Source organism: Pelodiscus sinensis, chromosome 3 (assembly GCF_052426305.1).
Source record: "Pelodiscus sinensis isolate ZL-2025 chromosome 3, ASM5242630v1, whole genome shotgun sequence".
NCBI classification, from domain to species: domain Eukaryota; kingdom Metazoa; phylum Chordata; order Testudines; family Trionychidae; genus Pelodiscus; species Pelodiscus sinensis.
Window position 1 is genome coordinate 4,165,274 of NC_143054.1, and position 18,001 is coordinate 4,183,274.

At 62.5% G+C, this 18,001-nt stretch overlaps 1 protein-coding gene across 1 annotated transcript; it reads right to left on the reverse strand.

Moving 5' to 3' along the window:
* Positions 1-658: 658 nt before the first annotated feature.
* Positions 659-5,289, reverse strand: LOC112544881 (uncharacterized). The gene is made up of 3 exons (XM_075923138.2): positions 5,173-5,289; positions 4,348-4,449; positions 659-3,440 (listed from the first exon to the last, which is right to left on the reverse strand). Exons 2-3 carry the CDS (start codon positions 4,440-4,442, stop codon positions 671-673), a joined length of 2,865 nt encoding a protein of 954 aa, XP_075779253.2. The 5' UTR covers positions 4,443-4,449; positions 5,173-5,289; the 3' UTR covers positions 659-670.
* Between the last annotated feature and the right edge of the window lie 12,712 nt (positions 5,290-18,001).

Below are 18,001 nucleotides of genomic sequence, written 5' to 3' on the forward strand. Positions count from 1 at the left end.
CACCCACATGCACGCGCGCGCACACACGCACACGCACGCACACACCCCCCCACACACACACACCCGCGCGCACACACGCACACCCACATGCGCGCGCACACACACACGCGCACACACACACACGCACACACCCACATGCACACGCGCGCGCACACACGCACACGCACGCACACACCCCCCCACACACACACCCGCGCGCACACACGCACACCCACACGCGCGCGCACACACACACGCACACCCACACGCGCGCGCACACACACGCACACACCCACATGCACACGCGCGCACACACACGCACACGCACACGCGCACACCCCCCCACACACCCGCACACACCCACACGCACGCGCGCACACACCCGCACACACACACACACACCCGCACACACACACACGCACACACGCACGCACACACACACACCCACACACACGCACGCACACACCCACACGCACACGCACATTCCCCGCACCGCTGGGTTTCTAGCGCCAGGGCAGTGGCTGCCCACGAGAGGATTTGCTGTTTCTCTCCACACGCCGCCGCTTTTATTCACTCTTGTGGCCGAGCCGAACGAGGCAGAGTCTCGGATCCACAGGTGTCCGCAGCCCGGCTCGTCCATCGCCGGGAGGGGGCGGGGGGGCCCGTCGGGGCAGGAGGCGGCTTCGGGGACTCAGCGCCGGGGGGTTCGGCGCGCGCCGGGGGGCGGCCGGGCCCGCACTTTGCTCCGCAGCGTGGAGAGGGTTCGCTTGAGGCAGGCGAGGAGCCGCCTGAGACACGGGGCCCTGCTCCTCGCCGGGGAGGGCGGCCTCGGGCCGGAGGCCTGCGGGGGGGAGCCCTCGGGGCTGCCCGGTGCTACCGGCCCCGCTGGCGAAAGCCCGGTCGTGCTGGTGGCCACGGACACCGTGGTCGGGAGCCTGCCCGGAGCCTTTCTCCCCTTCCCGCCCCGCGCCCGTCTGCCGGCGGGCAGGAGCCACATCACCGGCACGCCGAGGCTGGACGCGGGGCCCGCGTCTCCCGGAGCCCCGCGCGGGGGAACCCCAGGGGGTCTTCTGGGCGAGTCGGCCCCGGCCGAGCCGGCGGGTCTCCGGCGCCGCTTCTTGCACCTGCGGCAGACTCGGGCGCGGGGCTGGTCCCTGCAGACACCGGGAGGCGCCGTCCCGTGGAGCCCGGGTGGAGCCGCCGCGTCCCGGAGGCCAAGCAGCTCCCCCGAGACTTGAGTCCCCCGCGATTTGTGACTCCCCGCTGCTCCGGGGGCCGGGCCGGCCGAGACGTGTCCTGCCCCGGGCCTGGCGCTGCTCAGCACCCCCATCAGGCGCCGGAGCTGCAGGTGCTGCGCGACCTGCCCGGCGACCAGCGCGGCGAGGGTGGCGCTTGTGCGCTGCCAGGAGCCGGGGGGCTCGGGGGCAGCCTGGGGGTCTGGGCTCCTGGGCAGAGCTGCACGGTCTTGGCCTGCCCCTCTCCCCGGCCTCAGGCCTTCTCCGGAGACCCCCTTCCTCTCCACGTGCGGCTCCAGCGTCTCCCCGCTCCCTGCGGCGCCGGCCGCGCTCCGGTGGACGTGGAGAGTCGCCGTGAGCGTCTGCTCTGTCCCGTCGGGCCCCGGAGGGGGCGATGTCGGAGCCGCCCCCGCCCGCAGGTCACAGGGCTCGGGGCTCGCCCGGCCGCCTGCCGCGCCATCGCTGCCGCCCGTCCCCGGCGTTGGGGGGCGCCGGGAGCCCGAGGAGCCGGCGCTTTGCCCCTGGGTCTGCCACGCTGGGCGATGGGCTGGGGGTTCCCCCCCTCTCGCGGCCCCCGGATACTTCCGGGAGTACAACCGGGCCAGCTGCCGCCTTGTGTCCGCGGGCAGGGCCGGTGCCTCCATCCCCCTCTCGGCGGGGGCCCCGGCAGGCCGGTGACCGGACTGAGCCTTCCAGGAGGGCGGCGAGAGATCCGGCGCCACGCCCCCGCCGTGCGGAGGAGACCGCCGGCCGCTCTGCCCCGGGACGGGCGCCGTGAACTCCCCCCGGGAATCCTGCACCCTCCGGGGCAGCCCCCATCTCTGCTGCACCTGCAGCTTGACCAGGTGGAGCTCCAGCCGCTTCCTGGTGTCTCTCCGCAGGAAGCGCAGCTCCCCGCGGCGGAGAACCACCTCGACCCGGGGCCTCCAGGCGCAGGGCGGGGGCCCCGGGGACCGGCTGCCCCCCCGGGCCTTCCACGGGGCGTCGGGCCTCCCCCGCTCCTGCGTGGCCAGCAGGAGATCGGTCTCCATCTCTCCGGGCTCCGGGCCAGCTCTCCGGGCTGGGACGGGGGGAGGCGGCTTTGCCGGCGGCTCTGGGGCCGGGGGGGGCAGCCCCCATCGCGTGGCGAGCTGCATTCGCCTTACGGGGGGGCTGAGAGGTGGGGCTGGGGCCCGCCCCCTCGCTGGGGATGCTGCCGCCCCGCCCTCCCCCGGCTCTCCAGGGGGCTGGGGCGGCCAGGCCCGGATGGGCTCTCCGGGAAAGGCGGCGCTTCTATGCGACTCGCCCACCAGCCGCGGAAACGCCTTTCTTTGGATCTCCAGGCATTTCTGGGCCACGTGGCCCTGCAACTTGGCCGCCACCGTGGACACGCGCCTGGCCGGGCTGGGGTCAGGGGCTGGCACAGCCCTGGGGGCCTTTGGGGGCGGGGGCCCCGTGGGGCAGACACAGGGCTCCTGGCTCCCTTGGCCACGTCGGGGTCTAGAGTCGGCTCTCGGGGGCGGGGGGAGCTGTGCTGGAAATCCACGGGTGGGCGGAGCTGGGAGTAAGTCCCACGGCTGCTCGGTGTCCCGCCCCCCCAGCACTGGCTGCCCCAGGGTGGGGGGTTGTGGTGCTGGAGGCAGGAGAGGCCTGGGGGGTTTCTGGGGGGCTGGGAAGTCCTGCTCTTGCTGGGTTCTCCCTGTGCGTGCAGGACGGTCCGGCTCCTCCCACGCAGGACGGTCCGGCTCCACCCACGCAGGACGGTCCGGCTCCACCCACGCAGGACGGTCCGGCTCCTCCCACGCAGCACGGCCCGGGCGGGGCACCCTGCTCGGGACGAACATCTCCGCGGGGTGTCCCTCCGGCGGGGGCCCAGCAGGGCGGCTGGGGGCCACCTGGGCCAGCGACTCCGTGGACAGGGTGAGCGCTCCCGGCTGGCTCGCCAGGTGCTCGTGGCGGAGGCTGGAGTCGAAGGCAGGGGCCGACGGCTGGGCCCGACCCGCGGGCTGCTCCGGCCGGTCTCGCCAGCTCGGGACACGAGGCCTGGGGAGAGGCGGGGGTGGGGTGGGACGCGAGGGGCCTTCCCAGCCCACGACAGACACGGTCTCCCCCGCGCGGCAGAGGGACAGCGACCAGCGCTGGGAGGCTTCGCGCAGGGCAACGCAGCTGGACCCGCAGGGGACGGAGGAGCTGGAGTCCCAGGAGGAAGAGGAGAGCGAGCTCCCGGCGAGCGTGCTCACGCTGGGCCTGCGGGAGAGAGCAGACGGGCAGAGGGGAGGCGGCGTGTGGGTGGAGGGGGTCGGGGGGGTGGCGCCCCACACGCTGCCCCACGGCAATCAGCTGGGTAACAGCGCTCAGAGGGGAAGTGGCAGCACTGGGTCTATAACCTTCCCCGCAGGCACACGTACAGCCCCTAGCACACGGGCCTAGCGTGGCTGGGGGCCTCGCGCGATTCTAGTAGAAAGATTGGCTAATAAAAAGTGTGTGTGTGTGTGAGAGAGAGAGAGAGTGAGCGAGACACACACACACACACACACACACACAACCTACTACTGCTACCAGTCAATGGAGTTTCTCCCTTGGGGGAGGTCTGTGCGATGGGCCTGAACGTCCTGGGTTTGACCCCAGCTGATGCACCATGGCTGGGGCGTGTCATGGGATGTGCCGCTGTTCCTAGCAGCCCCTCTCTGTCACCAGCTCCCTGGCTTTCTCCGCCCAGCCTGCTCCTGCCCAGCTGGGCCGGCCTGCCATCCCTTCCCAGCGCTGGGCTCTTCCTCCAGAGGCAGCCTGTGGCGTGCCTAGCCCGCCCGGCCACCTCCCCTGCCAGTCGGGTGGGGCAGACACCCCCTCAGGGCTGCAGCACAGTCGGTGTCTGTCGCGGGGAGCAGGGGAAGGCTCCAGACAGCCGCCTGCCGGGGACGTTGCTGTGCGGACGGGTTGGATCCGCTCCCAGCCCTCGCCTGTGTCTTTGCCTTGCGCTGCGGATGGGCCCTCAGGGGTCCCTGGCCGGGGAAGCGAAAGCCTCTTAGGGGCTTTTCCCTGCTATCTTAGGATCTGGGAGTGTCTGGTTTTCCCTGCCCCCTCCCCTCTGCATTCGCTCCCCCACCGTCCCCCCCAGCAGCCCCGAGTCTGGTGCCCCCCTGCATTGCCTTACGGTATCAGCACTTCCTCCAGGTGCCTGGCCACGTCCTGGATCCTCTCCTCCACGAGCCGGAGGCCGTGAGCCAGGGTGAGCGTCTCCAGCGGCATGTGGCAGCTGGGGACAGAGAGAGCAGAGCGCTGAAGGCAGGCCCGGCCGCAGACCCGCACTTATCCGGGGGCGGCTCTGAAAGTCTCCTGCCCCTTCCGCAGGGAGGTAGAGTCGAGCCTGGCTGGTGCTGGCGAGGGGGTGGCTGGACTGGGAGGTGAGCCCAGGCTAGTGCCGACAAGGTGAGCACGTACCCTGCTGGCAGCATGGCTCCTGTCCCTGTGACGGCAGAGTGTTAGCATCGAGGATAACGGCCTACTACCGCTACCAAGTAATGGAGCCACCTCTGCTTTCTGCTGCAGGGATGAGGGTCCCGGTTTGAAATGCTGCTGGGAAGGGGCGTTACACAAAGCTGCCCTGTCCCCTCACCCTGAACGGTCTGCGGCCTCGCCCTGCCCACGGTGCCAGAAAGGCCTCTCCGTCGCACGCCCCTGTGTGCACGGGGCTGCTCCCACGAGGCATTTTCTCCCCCCTTGGCAAGGGAACATGGGCCAGTCCAGTCCACACAATCTACCCCCCTCTCATTGGCGGCATGGTGCGAGAGGATGGGAATGAACCACTGTGCGGTGCCTGGGGGGGGTTGGAGATGGCTCCTGGGAACGATTCCCGAGGAGATAACGGCTCTCCTGGCCCATCGGTCAGGGCGGAGAGGGGCTGGGTGGGGGGAAATGCAGGAGGCCAGTCCAGAGGAGGGGCCTGGCCCAGGCAGGGTTTTGGGGGGCCCTTGCTCACCATGTCCCTGGGGATTGACAGGCCCCCTCCAGCTGCTCCTCACTGCATCCAGAAGCTGCCAGAAGTGAGACATAGAGAGACACTGGGCGGCCTGGAGACCTGGCTCTCCCGAGCCCCGTGGTCTGGGGCGGCCTGTGACCAGAGCCCTGGCACCACTCCAGGCACGGAGGGACCAGACCCGCTCTGTGCGGCATGGGGCCCACGTCGGCCACCACAGCTGGGGGGTCGGGGACTTACCCTTCAGCACCCGGCGGGGTCTGCGCCTCGTCCTCCTCGGGGGGGCCTGCCACACGCAGAGAGAAAGCAGCCGGGTCAGGAGCGAGGCAGTGAGGCTGGGCGGGCAGTGAGTCCTGCGCCAGGGGAGAGCCACGGGGCCCTGGGCAGTGGTCCCTAGTGGGAAGTGCTGCACCAGGGCCCAGCATGGCCACCTGCAGCCGACACAGGGCACCCAGCAGAACCGCACGGGCTGCCACGGACAATCCAGGGCCTGGAGAAGCTGCCACTGCGGGTGCCCGGAGCCGGCGGCGTTTCTAAGCCTTGCAGGACGGAGCCGGCAGAGAACCCTTCGGGCCAGTGGGGCTGGGGCGGGGCCAGGCCGGGCGAGTCCAGCTGGAAGGGGGCCTGTGACTCAGGTGTGAGGGCGCAGTTGGGGTCCCCCGATTTGGCACCCCTGAAGCAGCCAGAACAGTCTCCAGCAGCCAGCGGAACAGAGAGGGGGTTCTTGATTTTCCAGAATACAGCCCAGCACAGGCGTGAGGTGGCATGGGGGGGGGGGGGCTGGGATGCCCCAGACCCCTGAAGGCTGGTGCCTGGGGCCCTCGTCTCCAAGCCCCCTCCCTAGGCGGCTCCAGCATGTTTCCAGCTCCAGGCTAACTCTTCCTCCCCCCACGTACTTCCTTTGTGCCCCCCCCCCCCAGAACCAGTCAGGGCAGTGTCTGGCCCCCCTGCTGGGCCGTGCTCAGGGCCAGGGCCGGTAGGGGGCAGCCCAAGCCTAGCAACCAGCAAGATGCCCCCCAACATCACATCGGGCTGGAGAGAGGCGGCTGCAGCATAAGCACCGTGTGCGGGAAAAGGTTTTCTTTCTCCACTCTAGACCGACAAAGTGCTGAGTCGGCAAAACGCGGCGGCCATTTTTATGCAAATTAGGCATGGGATATTTAAATTCCCTGCCTCGTTTTCAGTGTCAACCTGCCTACTCTGCATCCCTCTGCCGGCAGTCTAGACACACCCGCAGGGATCAGTGACTGTCGGAAGACAGGGACCGAGGGGGGGATGGGGACGGGGACGGGGGGGGATATGAGGGGGGAGAATGCAGAGAGGCAAACAGCAGGTCCCGGGGATCTGTCTGAAGCCAGGGCTGCCCACCAGACTCCGAATCTATCCAGCCGAGGGGGGCGCAGGGAAGCGGTTGAATGTGCAGCCCAGTCGGTTCCACCCAACGCTGAGTGCGCTCGGGGGTGACTCCGTGCTGGGCGGTACGGAAACGCGGTGTGTTCGGATGGGCCCCGTTCGCCACACCCTCTCTCCGGGGCTCGCTGTAGCACCGCCCTGCCCCCAGCACGAGTCGCCCGCCGGCCGCCTCGGGTCACTAGTCCATCTGCTGCAGCCTGAGATTTGCTGCCCAGCCATAGACACTAGTGAGCAGGCCGGTTATCTGACGTCAGCATCTGGCCCTGGAGCGGCCGCGGGAATCCTGCCCCAGCCCTGGCGTCTGGCACTAGGGCGGATGTCGATAACGGCAGAGGGCTCCGAGGAGCCCTACGACTGCCCGAAGGGACAGGAAACCTGCCTTCCAGGGCGAGACTCTAGGCGCTCGGTCTGCAGCTGAAAGAGGTCAAAGAGGTTCCGGGGAGGTCTGATTAAAAGTCTTTACACACCGCAAGGGGACTGGAGAATTACAACTGGGCTGCTCAGCCCTGCAGAGCAAGGTCCAACATGGCCCAAGGGCTGGAAGCTGAAGCCAGACAAAGCGGACTAGAACCAAGGGGTTGATTTTTAACAGGCAGAGTAATTAACCATGGGAATCATTTACCAGGGGTCGCGGGGGATTCTCCATAGCGGGCCATTTTTAAAAGCAAGACTGGGCATGTCGATAATCGCCCTGCTCTGGGAATTATCTGGGGGAGTGTTTTAGCGGGTGCCACGCCGGGGATCAGACTGGGAGTTCACCGGGGGCCCCTCTGTCCTTAGGATCAGAGAACCATAGAGCTGGAAGAGACCTCAGGAGGCATCGAGTCCAGCCCCCTGCCCCAGGCAGGACCAATCCAACTCAATCAACCCAGCCAGGGCTTGGTCCAGCCGAGACTTAAACACTTCTAGGGATGGAGACTCCACCACCTCCCTAGGGAACCCGTCCCAGGGCTTCCCACCCGCCTAGTGAAATAGGACTCTGAAAAACAACACTTTCCAAAAGTCAGGGTTTGGCCAAACGTGTCATCTCAGCCAAAAATGAAATCAGGTTTATTTGTTGGGACCCATTTTCCATTAACCCTTTAAATTGCCTGGAACTATACTCCTGTCCTTGAATTCTTTACTGATAGAATCCCAGCCCAGCTTCTCCAGTATTTTTGACTACCAGGCCTATCAAAACCCGGGTCAATCGCTTGTCCTTGTTTGAATATTGACACAACTTTGGCCCTTTCTCAGTCTCCTGGAATTCCCTCTGGAACCCCAGATGTAGTAAAAATTCACCCCCCTGGGCCATGGAGTGCCTGAGCCAGCTCTTTCAGGACTCTTGGGTGTCGACAATCCAGGCCTGCTGGTTTCAAAACCCTTCTGGCTGGTTCCTGCGTCCAGCCTCCCCACCTTCCCTCTTACCTCCGGTCTGGCGAGCCTCATCGCGGCGTAGAAGGCGAGAAACAGCAGCGCGAGTCTCAGGACCGGCAGGCAGGAGGCGGAGTTCAGATGGAGGAGGAGGGAACTCACGCCCCCCATCGCAGACAGAGCGTCAGAGACACGCTCAAGCCTGCAACAAGGAGCCAGGCTCCGTCTGATGCTCTGGCATCGGGCAGGCGCTGATGTCGCCTCTCGAGGTCAGAATGGGGCTGCCCCCCATCATCTCCCCCAGCCTGTGAGCTGTCACTGCTGTGATTGGCTCAGGAGAGGGGGCGGGGCAGCGCCCCAAGGGAGCTGAGCTGCTGAGCTCAGAGCAGGGCAGGAGAGAGGCTGTCGGGCTCCCAGGGAAACCCTGGGTCTCTATGGCCCTCGAGTCCCTGGGCAAAGGAACTTTCCCTGCTTGGGGGATTCACAGACCCTGTGACTCAGGCAGAGTCTCCCAGCCTGGGGCGAGACGCAGCCCTGACCTGAGTCCCCTGGAGCTCTGAGGGCAGAGCAATGAGCCTGGCACTGCCAGCCCAGCAGTCCAGACCAGGAGCTCCCCCCGCACCCCCAAATCATGCCATTGGCTTCAGAATGGGGGGAAAGAAAACGCATCTCGGCTCCAGGACGCTTCATGTGCCTGCTGGGGTCTGAGCCTGGAGGGGCTTTTGCAACTTCTCTTTGCAACCAACAGGGCCTGAGATTGGCTATAAAATAAAATAAAGCCGAGGTTCTCCCATATCACGGGATCGTAAGAATCCTCATTCCTTATCTAATGCTTCCCAGCAGCAGTTTTTAACACATTTTACAAAGGAGGTCGGCAGTGTTGATGAGGGGAAACTGAGGCACCATGCAGGGCAGTGACTTGCTCAAGGCCGCCCATCAGGACAGTAGCAGAGCCAGGACCAGCACCTCAGAGCGTGGACCTCGGGGGACTATCAACTGGCCACGGCGCATGCAAAGTGAGAGGTCACAGTCACTACACTGCTGTGGGGCGGGGTGGGTATTTCGGGCTCTTCCCATGGCAGTGGGGAAGTTACACGCGTGGCCCTGTGACCTGAGAGGCTGCTGGCTCAGGGGTGTCATTATGAACATGAGTTCCTCGCGGGGGTGTATCTGAGTTCCTGTCAGGCCTCAGCACGAGTTACCTGCCCCATCTCCCCATGTCCCTGTGGGGAAGAGGACAAGCCCCTGACGGCCAGGTAGGGTGCTGACATACTGCGACGGTCAGGAAGCCTTTGACAAGGTCCCTCCCCAAAAGCTCTTGAGCAAAGGGAGCTGACCTGGGATAAGGGGACGGTTCTCTCCCGGGCTGGTCACCGGTTAGAAGACAGGAAACAAGGGGTAGGAAGAAATGGGCAGTTTTCAGAGTGGAGAGAGGTAACTAGAGGGATCCCACAGGGGTCTGTGCTGGACCAACCCTATTCAAGCTGTTTATAAATGGTCTGGAGAAAGGGGTTAGCAGAGAGGTGGCAAAAGCTGTAGATGCTCTAAAACTGCCCGAGGTAGTTGAGTCCAAAGTAGACTGCAAAGAGCTACAAAGGACCTCACAGAACTGGGACCCAGAATGGCAGATGAAATTCCGTGTTGATAAATGCAAAGTAACGCACATTGGGGGGCAAAACTCCAAAGTACGTCTCAAAGGCTGGGTCCACGTTAGCTGTGACCACGTGAGAGACAGATCTTGGAGTCACTGTGGAAAGCTCTTTGAATCTATCCACTCAATGTGCAGCAACAGCCAATAAAGCAGTGGTCCCCAATCATTTGAGGTTGCCGGGCACCAGGGGGCGTGGCCGTTCGCCCACCGGGCGCCAGAGGGCGGGGACACTTGCGCGCCCGTGGGCAGGGCCCCCCCATAGCCGCGTGCCATGGGGCAGGACCCCCCCATGTGCCATGTGCCTGGGGGCGGCGCCCCACCCCCAAGCACTGCGCACCGCCTCCAAGCGCCGCACTCGCTCCCCCCCAAGTGCCGCACGCCTGGGGCCGCGCTCCCCCCCCAAGCACCGCGCGCCCAGAGCCTGGGCAGCCAATCCACGGTGCTCCTGGGGCTGGCTCCAGTACCATGCATGCACCACATGCCTGGGGCAAGGCCAGCCCCGAGCACTTGGCGGGCGCACACAAATGCCCCCACGGATGCCATGGCACCCGCGAGCACCGTGTTGGGGACCACTGCGATAAAGCAAACCGCATGGGTATGTCTACACTAGTCCTCTAGTTCGAACTGGGGGGCTAGTGTAGGCATACCCCACGATGGGAATCATTAAGAAAGGGATAGGGAAGGAGACAGAGAAATCATATTGCCTAGATAAATGCATGGTACGCCCACATCTTGAATACTGCATACAGATGCAGTCGCACCATATCAGAGCAGATATATTGGCATTGGAAAAGGTTGAGAAAAGGATAATACAAATTATTAGGTTAGGGCCACGTTTCTCAAACTGTGGGTTCCAACCTGCCAGGCGGTCGCGATCAACTTAGAGGGGAGTCGCGGAATCACAACGTTTGAGAACCCCTGGGTTAGGGGTATGGAACACCTTCCGAATGAGGAGAGAGAAATAAGACAGACGTTTCTCAGCTTGGAAAAGAGATGCCTAAGGGGGGATAGGATAAAGGTCTATAAAATCATGACTGAGAAAGTAAACAAGGAAGTGTTCTTTGCTTCTTTTCGTACCATAAGAACTAGAGGTCACCAAATGAAATGAATAGGCAGCAAGTTTAAAATGAACTTCAGTCAGTGCCCAGTCAACCTGTGGAACTCCTTGCCAGAGGATGTTGTAAAGGCCAAATCTACCTGTGATGTCATAATGCTGCTCAGTTCTCCAGTCTTCCGTGGAGTCTGCATGGACAGGCAGGGCAGACGTCACACGGTGAGCTGGCCCAGCCGGAGCCCCTGTGTTCAGACAGAGAGGGGTTCCGGGGGAAGAGGAGTCAGGCAGCCGTCCAGCCTTTCCATCTCTCTAGGATAATTCTGTCACTTGCTCCAGGGGCACCTCGCCGGATCCATGACCAGTGTCCGACAGGAAGCGTGGCCTCTTCTCAGTGATGGAGGGTTATTCCCCAGGCTTTCAGGGCACCCGTCTGTTTCTAGGCGTCTTTGCAGGTTCTGGGTTTGTACAGAAAAAAGGACACGAAAAATCAATGGTGGAGATCCAACATTTGAGAACAGGCCGGCCACTGCCGGGTTCTTCCCATGCACCGAGTAGCCCCCTGGCGTCACTGGCGAGCCGTGTGTGACGTGGGTTCTACCCAGGGCAGCCCTGTGGAGCTGTTAGTCTCTGCGATGTCACAGGCCTGCTCCGTTTTAGCGTTACAGGCGAACCTGGCGACCCCTCAGACGTTGCCCTTGTTTCCCGTTGTGCGTGCGGCTCCTTTGCCCCTGGACGTCACTTTGGCCCCATCAGCGCAAGAGCATGAAGCATTCGGAGGGACGAGGCCTGGCTCGGGGAGGGCTTCCCAAACGCACTGCCCGATACCGTCAGCAGCGAGGCCGGGCAACGGGGCCCCAATGCAGGGGTCACGTTTGCTGCCTTCACGGCCTCCCTTGGCAAGCTCTGTTGCCTGAGATGGGCCACACCCCCGCCCCTTTTCGGGGTGTCTGCAGCAGGGCCTGTCGGCCTGCCCCCTTCACAGCGTCAGCCGAGCCAGTGGGAGCTGCAGCAGAAATGCCCTTTGCCTGTTTCCCGTCGGTTCCCAGAACACCCTGGAGTTTGGGATCTTGCCCTGCAGGGAGCGTGAGCCGGGGGTAGGAATTCCTGCCCAACGAGCCGGACTCCTTGTTTGGAAAGTCGCCGGCCAGCCCGGCGCCCTGTGAATCCCTGGGGAGTCGCTCAGGGGAAGAGCTAACTCCCTGGCCCTGAAACCCCCAGAGAGCCCCGTGTTTGGGCGCTGATTGACCCCAGCAGACTCCAGAGATCCCCTCCCGATACGGGATTTCTTACCGGCCCAAGAGCCTGCTTTGGAAAGCTCCCTCCCCCGCTCCTGTGCTCTCCTTTTCCCTCCCCCAGGCCGGGTGGCTCACAGCCAGGCTGAATTCCCTCCCTGGTTTTCTTAGCAGCTTCCAGTTGTTCAGTGGTTTCCCCTTCGCCTTAATGCTCCCCCATTGTCTGTCCCCGGCTGTGCCCCGCTGGGTGCTTAGAGCCGTCTCCTCTCCTTGGGGGGTGGCCCCTGGCTGGCTGGTTGTGTCACCTCCCTGTAGCCCGGGGCCCAGTTGTCCACACACCAGCTCTCAAAGGGGCGGGGGGGGGGCGAACACCAGACTTTCCTCCCCCCCCCCCGTTTCCCAAATCCCTCTCTGCAGTGACAAAGCCTTTCCCTCGCCCAGAGGCAGCCCCCCCCTCGCTGCTGCTGGGTTAGATCAGGCCCGTGTGTCGGGGGGCAGCAGAACCCGTCGGACCAGCCCGCGGGACGAGGCCTGGGGGGTTCCCTGCTCATCGCCGTGGCAACCCCCGTCAGCGTCAGCCCAAGGTTGAAACTGACCGACTGACACAAGCGGATGCCGGGGGGGGAGAGGGGGGGGGCAGGTCTCTGGGGCGGCCCAGGTGGCTGGATCTGACCCAGCGCCTGCCCTGCTGGGGCCGCAGGCTCTCGGGGGGCCTGGCCACACGAGCCAGGTGGGCACCACTCAGCGCTCACCGCCCCGCTGGAGGAGGGGCCCAGCCTGCCCCCCTCCCCAGCCGGCTGCGGGAGGGGGACCAGACCCCCTGCACCATGTCAGAGAGCGGGAGGGAAGGCAGCCTCCAAGGGGACTCAGGCTTCCCCACAGGGTGCCAAGCGCTGGGCTGCTCTGAGCCCTCCTCCCCTCGTGCCTGGGCACAGCCCTGCCCAGAGCCCTGTGGGACAGGGCCCCCCGGGGGACACTCCCAGGGGTCACAGCAGGGGAACATTGGAGCCTTGCTCAGAATGGCCACAGAGGACTGGCGAGCCAGGGGCTCCCAGGGGTGAGCCCATCTATACCCAAGGGGGACATTCCCCTTCGCCGGGTAACCCCACCGCTGCCCACGCGGGGCGGCTCACCCCTTCCCCGGCAGCAGTGGGTGCTGGCTGGCTGTGTTCTCCAGAAGCCAGGCACTTGGACAGTCCCTCAGGAGAGATTCAAGTGATGAGCAGAGCGCCCACAGCCGGCAGCAGGGGGTTCTCCAGGTGGTGCACATCTGCACATGCCTCGGTGCACAGAACAAACTTTATTCCGCACGTGTATGGAAAAATGAGAGGGAACATTGCTGGCCAGTGTCCCAGGCAGGATGCAGGCCGGCTGGACCCTAAGCTGGGCCTGTCTTGAGCATTTCTCCATGGGCGGCGTGTTTGTGAGAACCCAGCACCTTGGACAGCAGCAGCCTGTGACCCGCACTGCGGGGACTCTCCTCTGGACAGCCGTGCACAGGGTGACTGAGCTGCAGCCGCAGGGTTGTGCTGGCTCAGGGCGTGTGTGGCCGGGAGGAGGGGGAGGGAAGGGCCAGGCGGGGCTGGGTGCGGCTGCACTGCGCTCTGCGCTCGGGGCTGCCAGTCCCGGCCTCGTGGGCTCCGTGGGTCCCAGCCCAGGCGTGAGCGTCCCCACGGCTTTGTGCACCTGTGTGCAATGGCCGGGTCACACGGCCGGGCCGGCGGGGCGGTGGGTATCACAGGCAGGGGGAGGCTCTGCCTTCCCAAACCGCCAGCCTGGCCCCTAGACTCCGCCCCCAGAACCCGACTGTGGACGTACGGGGGGGGGGGAGTGTTGCTGCCCCCAAGCGCCCCACCCCCGAGCTCCAGGACCGGGGAGGCTGGAGACGTGCACCACTCCACCTCCCCATGATGTGGGGGCGTGGCCGGCTCGGCTCCCGTGGGGGTGGGGTCTGGACAGAAGGGGCGGGGCTAGGGGCAGGCTGGGGGTAGGTTGGGGGGTTGCCTCCCCCAGCCCTGCCTTCCCCCAGCGCCCATGTGTGCGAGCACGTTCGTCCTGCACCACACAGACCTGCCTCGGCTCGGCCTGCGTCCCACTGCTCCGGGCAGGGCGGGAAGGGACGCGGGCTCTGGCCATGGCAGGGTCCTGGGACCGGGGTCAGGATGCCCGCTGGCCTCAGTCTGGCTGATCCGGGTGTGATGGAAGGGGGGTTTGGGCTCCAACCTGGATCCGAGCCTGAGCCTCTCCCGCAGGGCAGACACCCCGAAGGGGCAGCCCAGGTCCCCTGGCGGAGGGGTCACACGGAGGGGGGTGGGGAGGCCTTTGGCCATGGGACAGATCAGCTGTAGGAGAGGTGGGCGGCGGCTGCTCCGATACCAACATCGGGGGCCACAGTCTTTGACCTAAGAGGCGTGAGAGGAGCCGCAGGCTGCCCTGAACGGTGTGGGTCAGACCCGACCCCCCCTACGGGCCAGTTCCTGCCCAGCTGGTCTCGCCACGTGGAAACGTCTCACCGCTGGTGTTATGCTCATAAGGAGCACACAGGATCTTTTCAGGGGATAAGACAACAGGCCACATTTATTGATAATACAACAAAGTAGCATATGCATTTACACACACACACACACACACACACACACACCACACACACACACACACACCCTGCTGATGGAATAGTACCCGTCTGTTGCTCTGCCCAGTCTATTGGCCAGATAGGTCAGGTGCGACGTTCATGTCAGTCCGGATCTTAGCAAGGAGGACCCATACAAGACACCCCATCCTTTATAGGACTTTCCTTCCATGCAAGTCTATGCACTTTGCCTTGTCAGACCTTAATCAGTCATTCAGCATCACAATCAATCTTCCTAGGACATGTGCTTATTGGGAAGACGTTGTTCTCACAGTCATCTGATCTCAGAGTGCCGATGACCCCTCGGGGGTGTTGTCTTTCCAGCGAAAGTTGTGGTTGGTTCCCGGTCAAGGGCTGCTTGCCTCTAGCTTCAGGGTTCGTCCGTCTGCCCGGTTAGCCCGCGTCTTTTGAGTTCTTTCACTAAGGCTACGTCGAGACTGCAAGCCTCTTTCGAAAGAGGCTTTTTCGACAGTATCTTTCAAAAAAGCCTCTTTCGAAAAAGAGCGTCTAGACGACAGCCAGTACTTTCGAAAGAGCAAGCCGCTTTTTCGAAAGAGAGCACCCAGGCAGTCTGGATGCTCTTCTGAAAAAGCACAGTTCGCATTACATAGCGCCTTTTTTCGAAAGAGCACTTTTGAAAAATGGTGTTATTCCTCGTAAAACGAGGTTTTCCATGATTGAAAAACTGCCACCTTCTTTCGATTTACTTTCGAAAGTGCGTGGCAGCGGTCTAGACGCAGGTAAAGATTTTTCGAAAAAAGGGCACTTTTCTTGAAAAATCCCTGTAGTCTAGACACACCCTTAGTTGATCATTATTTGGTGCTTCTGAGTCCTCTGCCTCTCCTCTGACCCTGTGAGCATGCCGTGGCCTTGACACTTATCTCTCCTAAAGCATTCTCTCTCTCATTCACACAAACAATACATTTACAGAATTGCAGCATGGAACAAAGGGGACTTCTAGTCACTTTCACAAAGTTACAAAGTCTTTCAACATTAAACTTCTCTCTATCTGCTACACGGCCTTACTAACCCTCACGTCACTCTGGCTGTGTCTAGACTGGCCAGTTTTTCCGGAAAATCAGCTGCTTTTCCGGAAAAACTTGCCAGCTGTCTACACTGGCTGCTTGAATTTCCGCAAGAACGTTGATGATCTCATGTAAGATCGTCAGTGATTTTCCAAAAATACTGTGCTGCTCCCGTTCGAGCAAAAGTATTTTTCCGAAAGACTTTTGCGCAAAAGGGCCAGTGTAGACAGCACGGTAGTGTTTTCCGCAAAAAAGCCCCGATGACGAAAATGGCAATCAGGACTTTTTTGCGGAAAAGCGCGTCTAGATTGGCCACGGACGCTTTTCCACAAAAAGTGCTTTTCCGGAAAAGCGTCCGTGCCAATCTAGACGCGCTTTTCCAAAAATGCTTTTAACGGAAAACTTTTCCGTTAAAAGCATTTCCGGAAAATCGTGCCAGTCGAGACGTAGCCTCTGTGTTAGGATATTCCATCCCTTCACTTTAACATGCTCACATCAGACAGAGCTGAAGCTAAGATCACAAAGCGGCCTGGCCTTGTGTGAGGCCTACATCTTGGATTTAAGTTGAATCCAATCCTTTTGCTATGACTGACTTATTAGTTACAAAATTCCATTCCAGTGCTACACGGGCTGGGCTCAGTCAATATTTAACCGGGGCTGGGAATGCCAGGGCCATCTTGTGCCGGTGTGAACCTGCCGGAGTGACCCAAGCGATGGGGATTCATGCCCTGGAGCGCGTCCGTCAGTGGGGCAGAGGGTTTTGCAGAGGTAGCAGGTGAGGGGGGGCGTGGGACCTGCCGAGGGACAGCTGCACGGGCTATTTGTCATCCATTAACAGTCAAGTGCAAAGGTTTCTCTCCACGTAGTGTGTGTGCGGATCTCCCGCCAGGCTCTGGGAGGTGAACAACGGCCCATCTCACCCTGAACAGGATCCTGGGAGAAGACCCTACACAGATGCTGTTGTTACCAAACCTCACCTATTAAAAACACAGAGAATTCAGGGCTTGATCCCCACTGCAGTGGGATTAAAAGAAAACCCAGACTTGGGAAAGTATGTAAATCGCAGTTCAGACACTTGGGCATCCTTAACTCTGACTCCTGATAGACACATCATCCAAACACCCTTAACTCTGCCCACCTCATAGTGACACCAGCTGCCCACTTGTAACTTCACCCTTTCCACAATGGTGCCACCACCAATTCAGATTCCTCTATGGGTAAGTCTAGACTACATGTTTCTGCTGACATAGGCATGTAGATTAGGCTACCCGGCATAGGAAAATGAAGCGACGATTTAAATATTTGCCGCTTCGTTTAAATTTACATGGCTGCTGCGCTGAGCCGATCAGCTGATTGTCGGCTCAGCACGGTAGTCTGGACGTTCTGCGGTCGACATCAAAGGCATTTGTCGACCTCCCAGGTATGCCTCCTGGGATGAGGTTTACCTGGAAAGTCGACAAATGCCTTTGATATCGACCGCGGAACGTCCAGACTACCGCACTGAGCTGACAAACAGCTGATCGGCTCAGCGCGGCAGCCATGTAAATTTAAATGAAGCGTCGATTATTTAAATCGTTGCTTCATTTTCCTATGCCGGGTAGCCTAATCTACATGCCTATGTCAGCAGAAGCATGTAGTCTAGACAAACCCTATGTAGCAGCACCACTGGACCACCCTTAACTCTGCCCCCCATGTTGATGCCATCTAACTACCCTTAACTCTGCCCTCCCCAGAGCAGTGCCAGCCTCCCGCCTGCCCTTCACTCGTTCTCTCGCAGCTTTGTAGCTGGACTCTGCTGGGATCTTTTACAGCCTGTGGTTTGGTCACTGGACGAAAAGACTAGATGGTCTCTGTGCTGTTACCTCTGCCAACCTCCCCTCTTGCCCCCCGTCGGGTAACGGCTGAAGGACGTGGGTGGGGGGATGGTACGTGTGGGAACATCCTCCCCACACTCTGTGGCCAGAGGGCCTGTTGCTCACCAGCCCTCACCGTGTTTAGCAGCCGCAAGTTCACGTCCGCGGATCCCAGGGGATCTGCTGCACGGCCCAGACCCCCCGGCGCTGAGTCTGCCGGGGGAGCGCTGGTGATCTGGGCAGGCGACGCCCCGGGCGATGGGTCACTGGCTGCACTTCGCCCTTGGCCTGGGGACTTGCCGGGGACACGATGTGCAGCCTCTGACGCCCTTGGGCCCGGCCCAGCTGGTGCTTTGGGCCAAGGGCGCTGAGCTGGGCGCGAGGCCGACGTACCCGCGGGGGACTGACGAGCGACGGAGCCCGAGCTCAGCGGGGCAGGGACGTGGGGCTGGCGGACACCAGCAAACCCGCCTGGCGGGGCAGGAGCTGCCCACTGCCGGGACCCAGCGAGGTCTGAGCTGGCTACGAAGCAGCCGCCTTCCTGCCAGCAGGTCTGGGCCGGACTCGGCGGTTCCAGGGCAGGTGCTGGCGGGGCCGGCTGGGCCCTTCCCCATTAAACGCC

Excerpts from the sequence above, each read along its gene's own strand:
- LOC112544881 (XM_075923138.2), bottom strand. The coding sequence starts at position 4,442 with ATGCCGCTGGAGACGCTCACCCTGGCTCACGGCCTCCGGCTCGTGGAG. Across the intron at positions 3,441-4,347 it reads CTGGAGGAAGTGCTGATACC|GCCCAGCGTGAGCACGCTCG; the intron begins GTAAGGCAATGC and ends TCTCTCCCGCAG.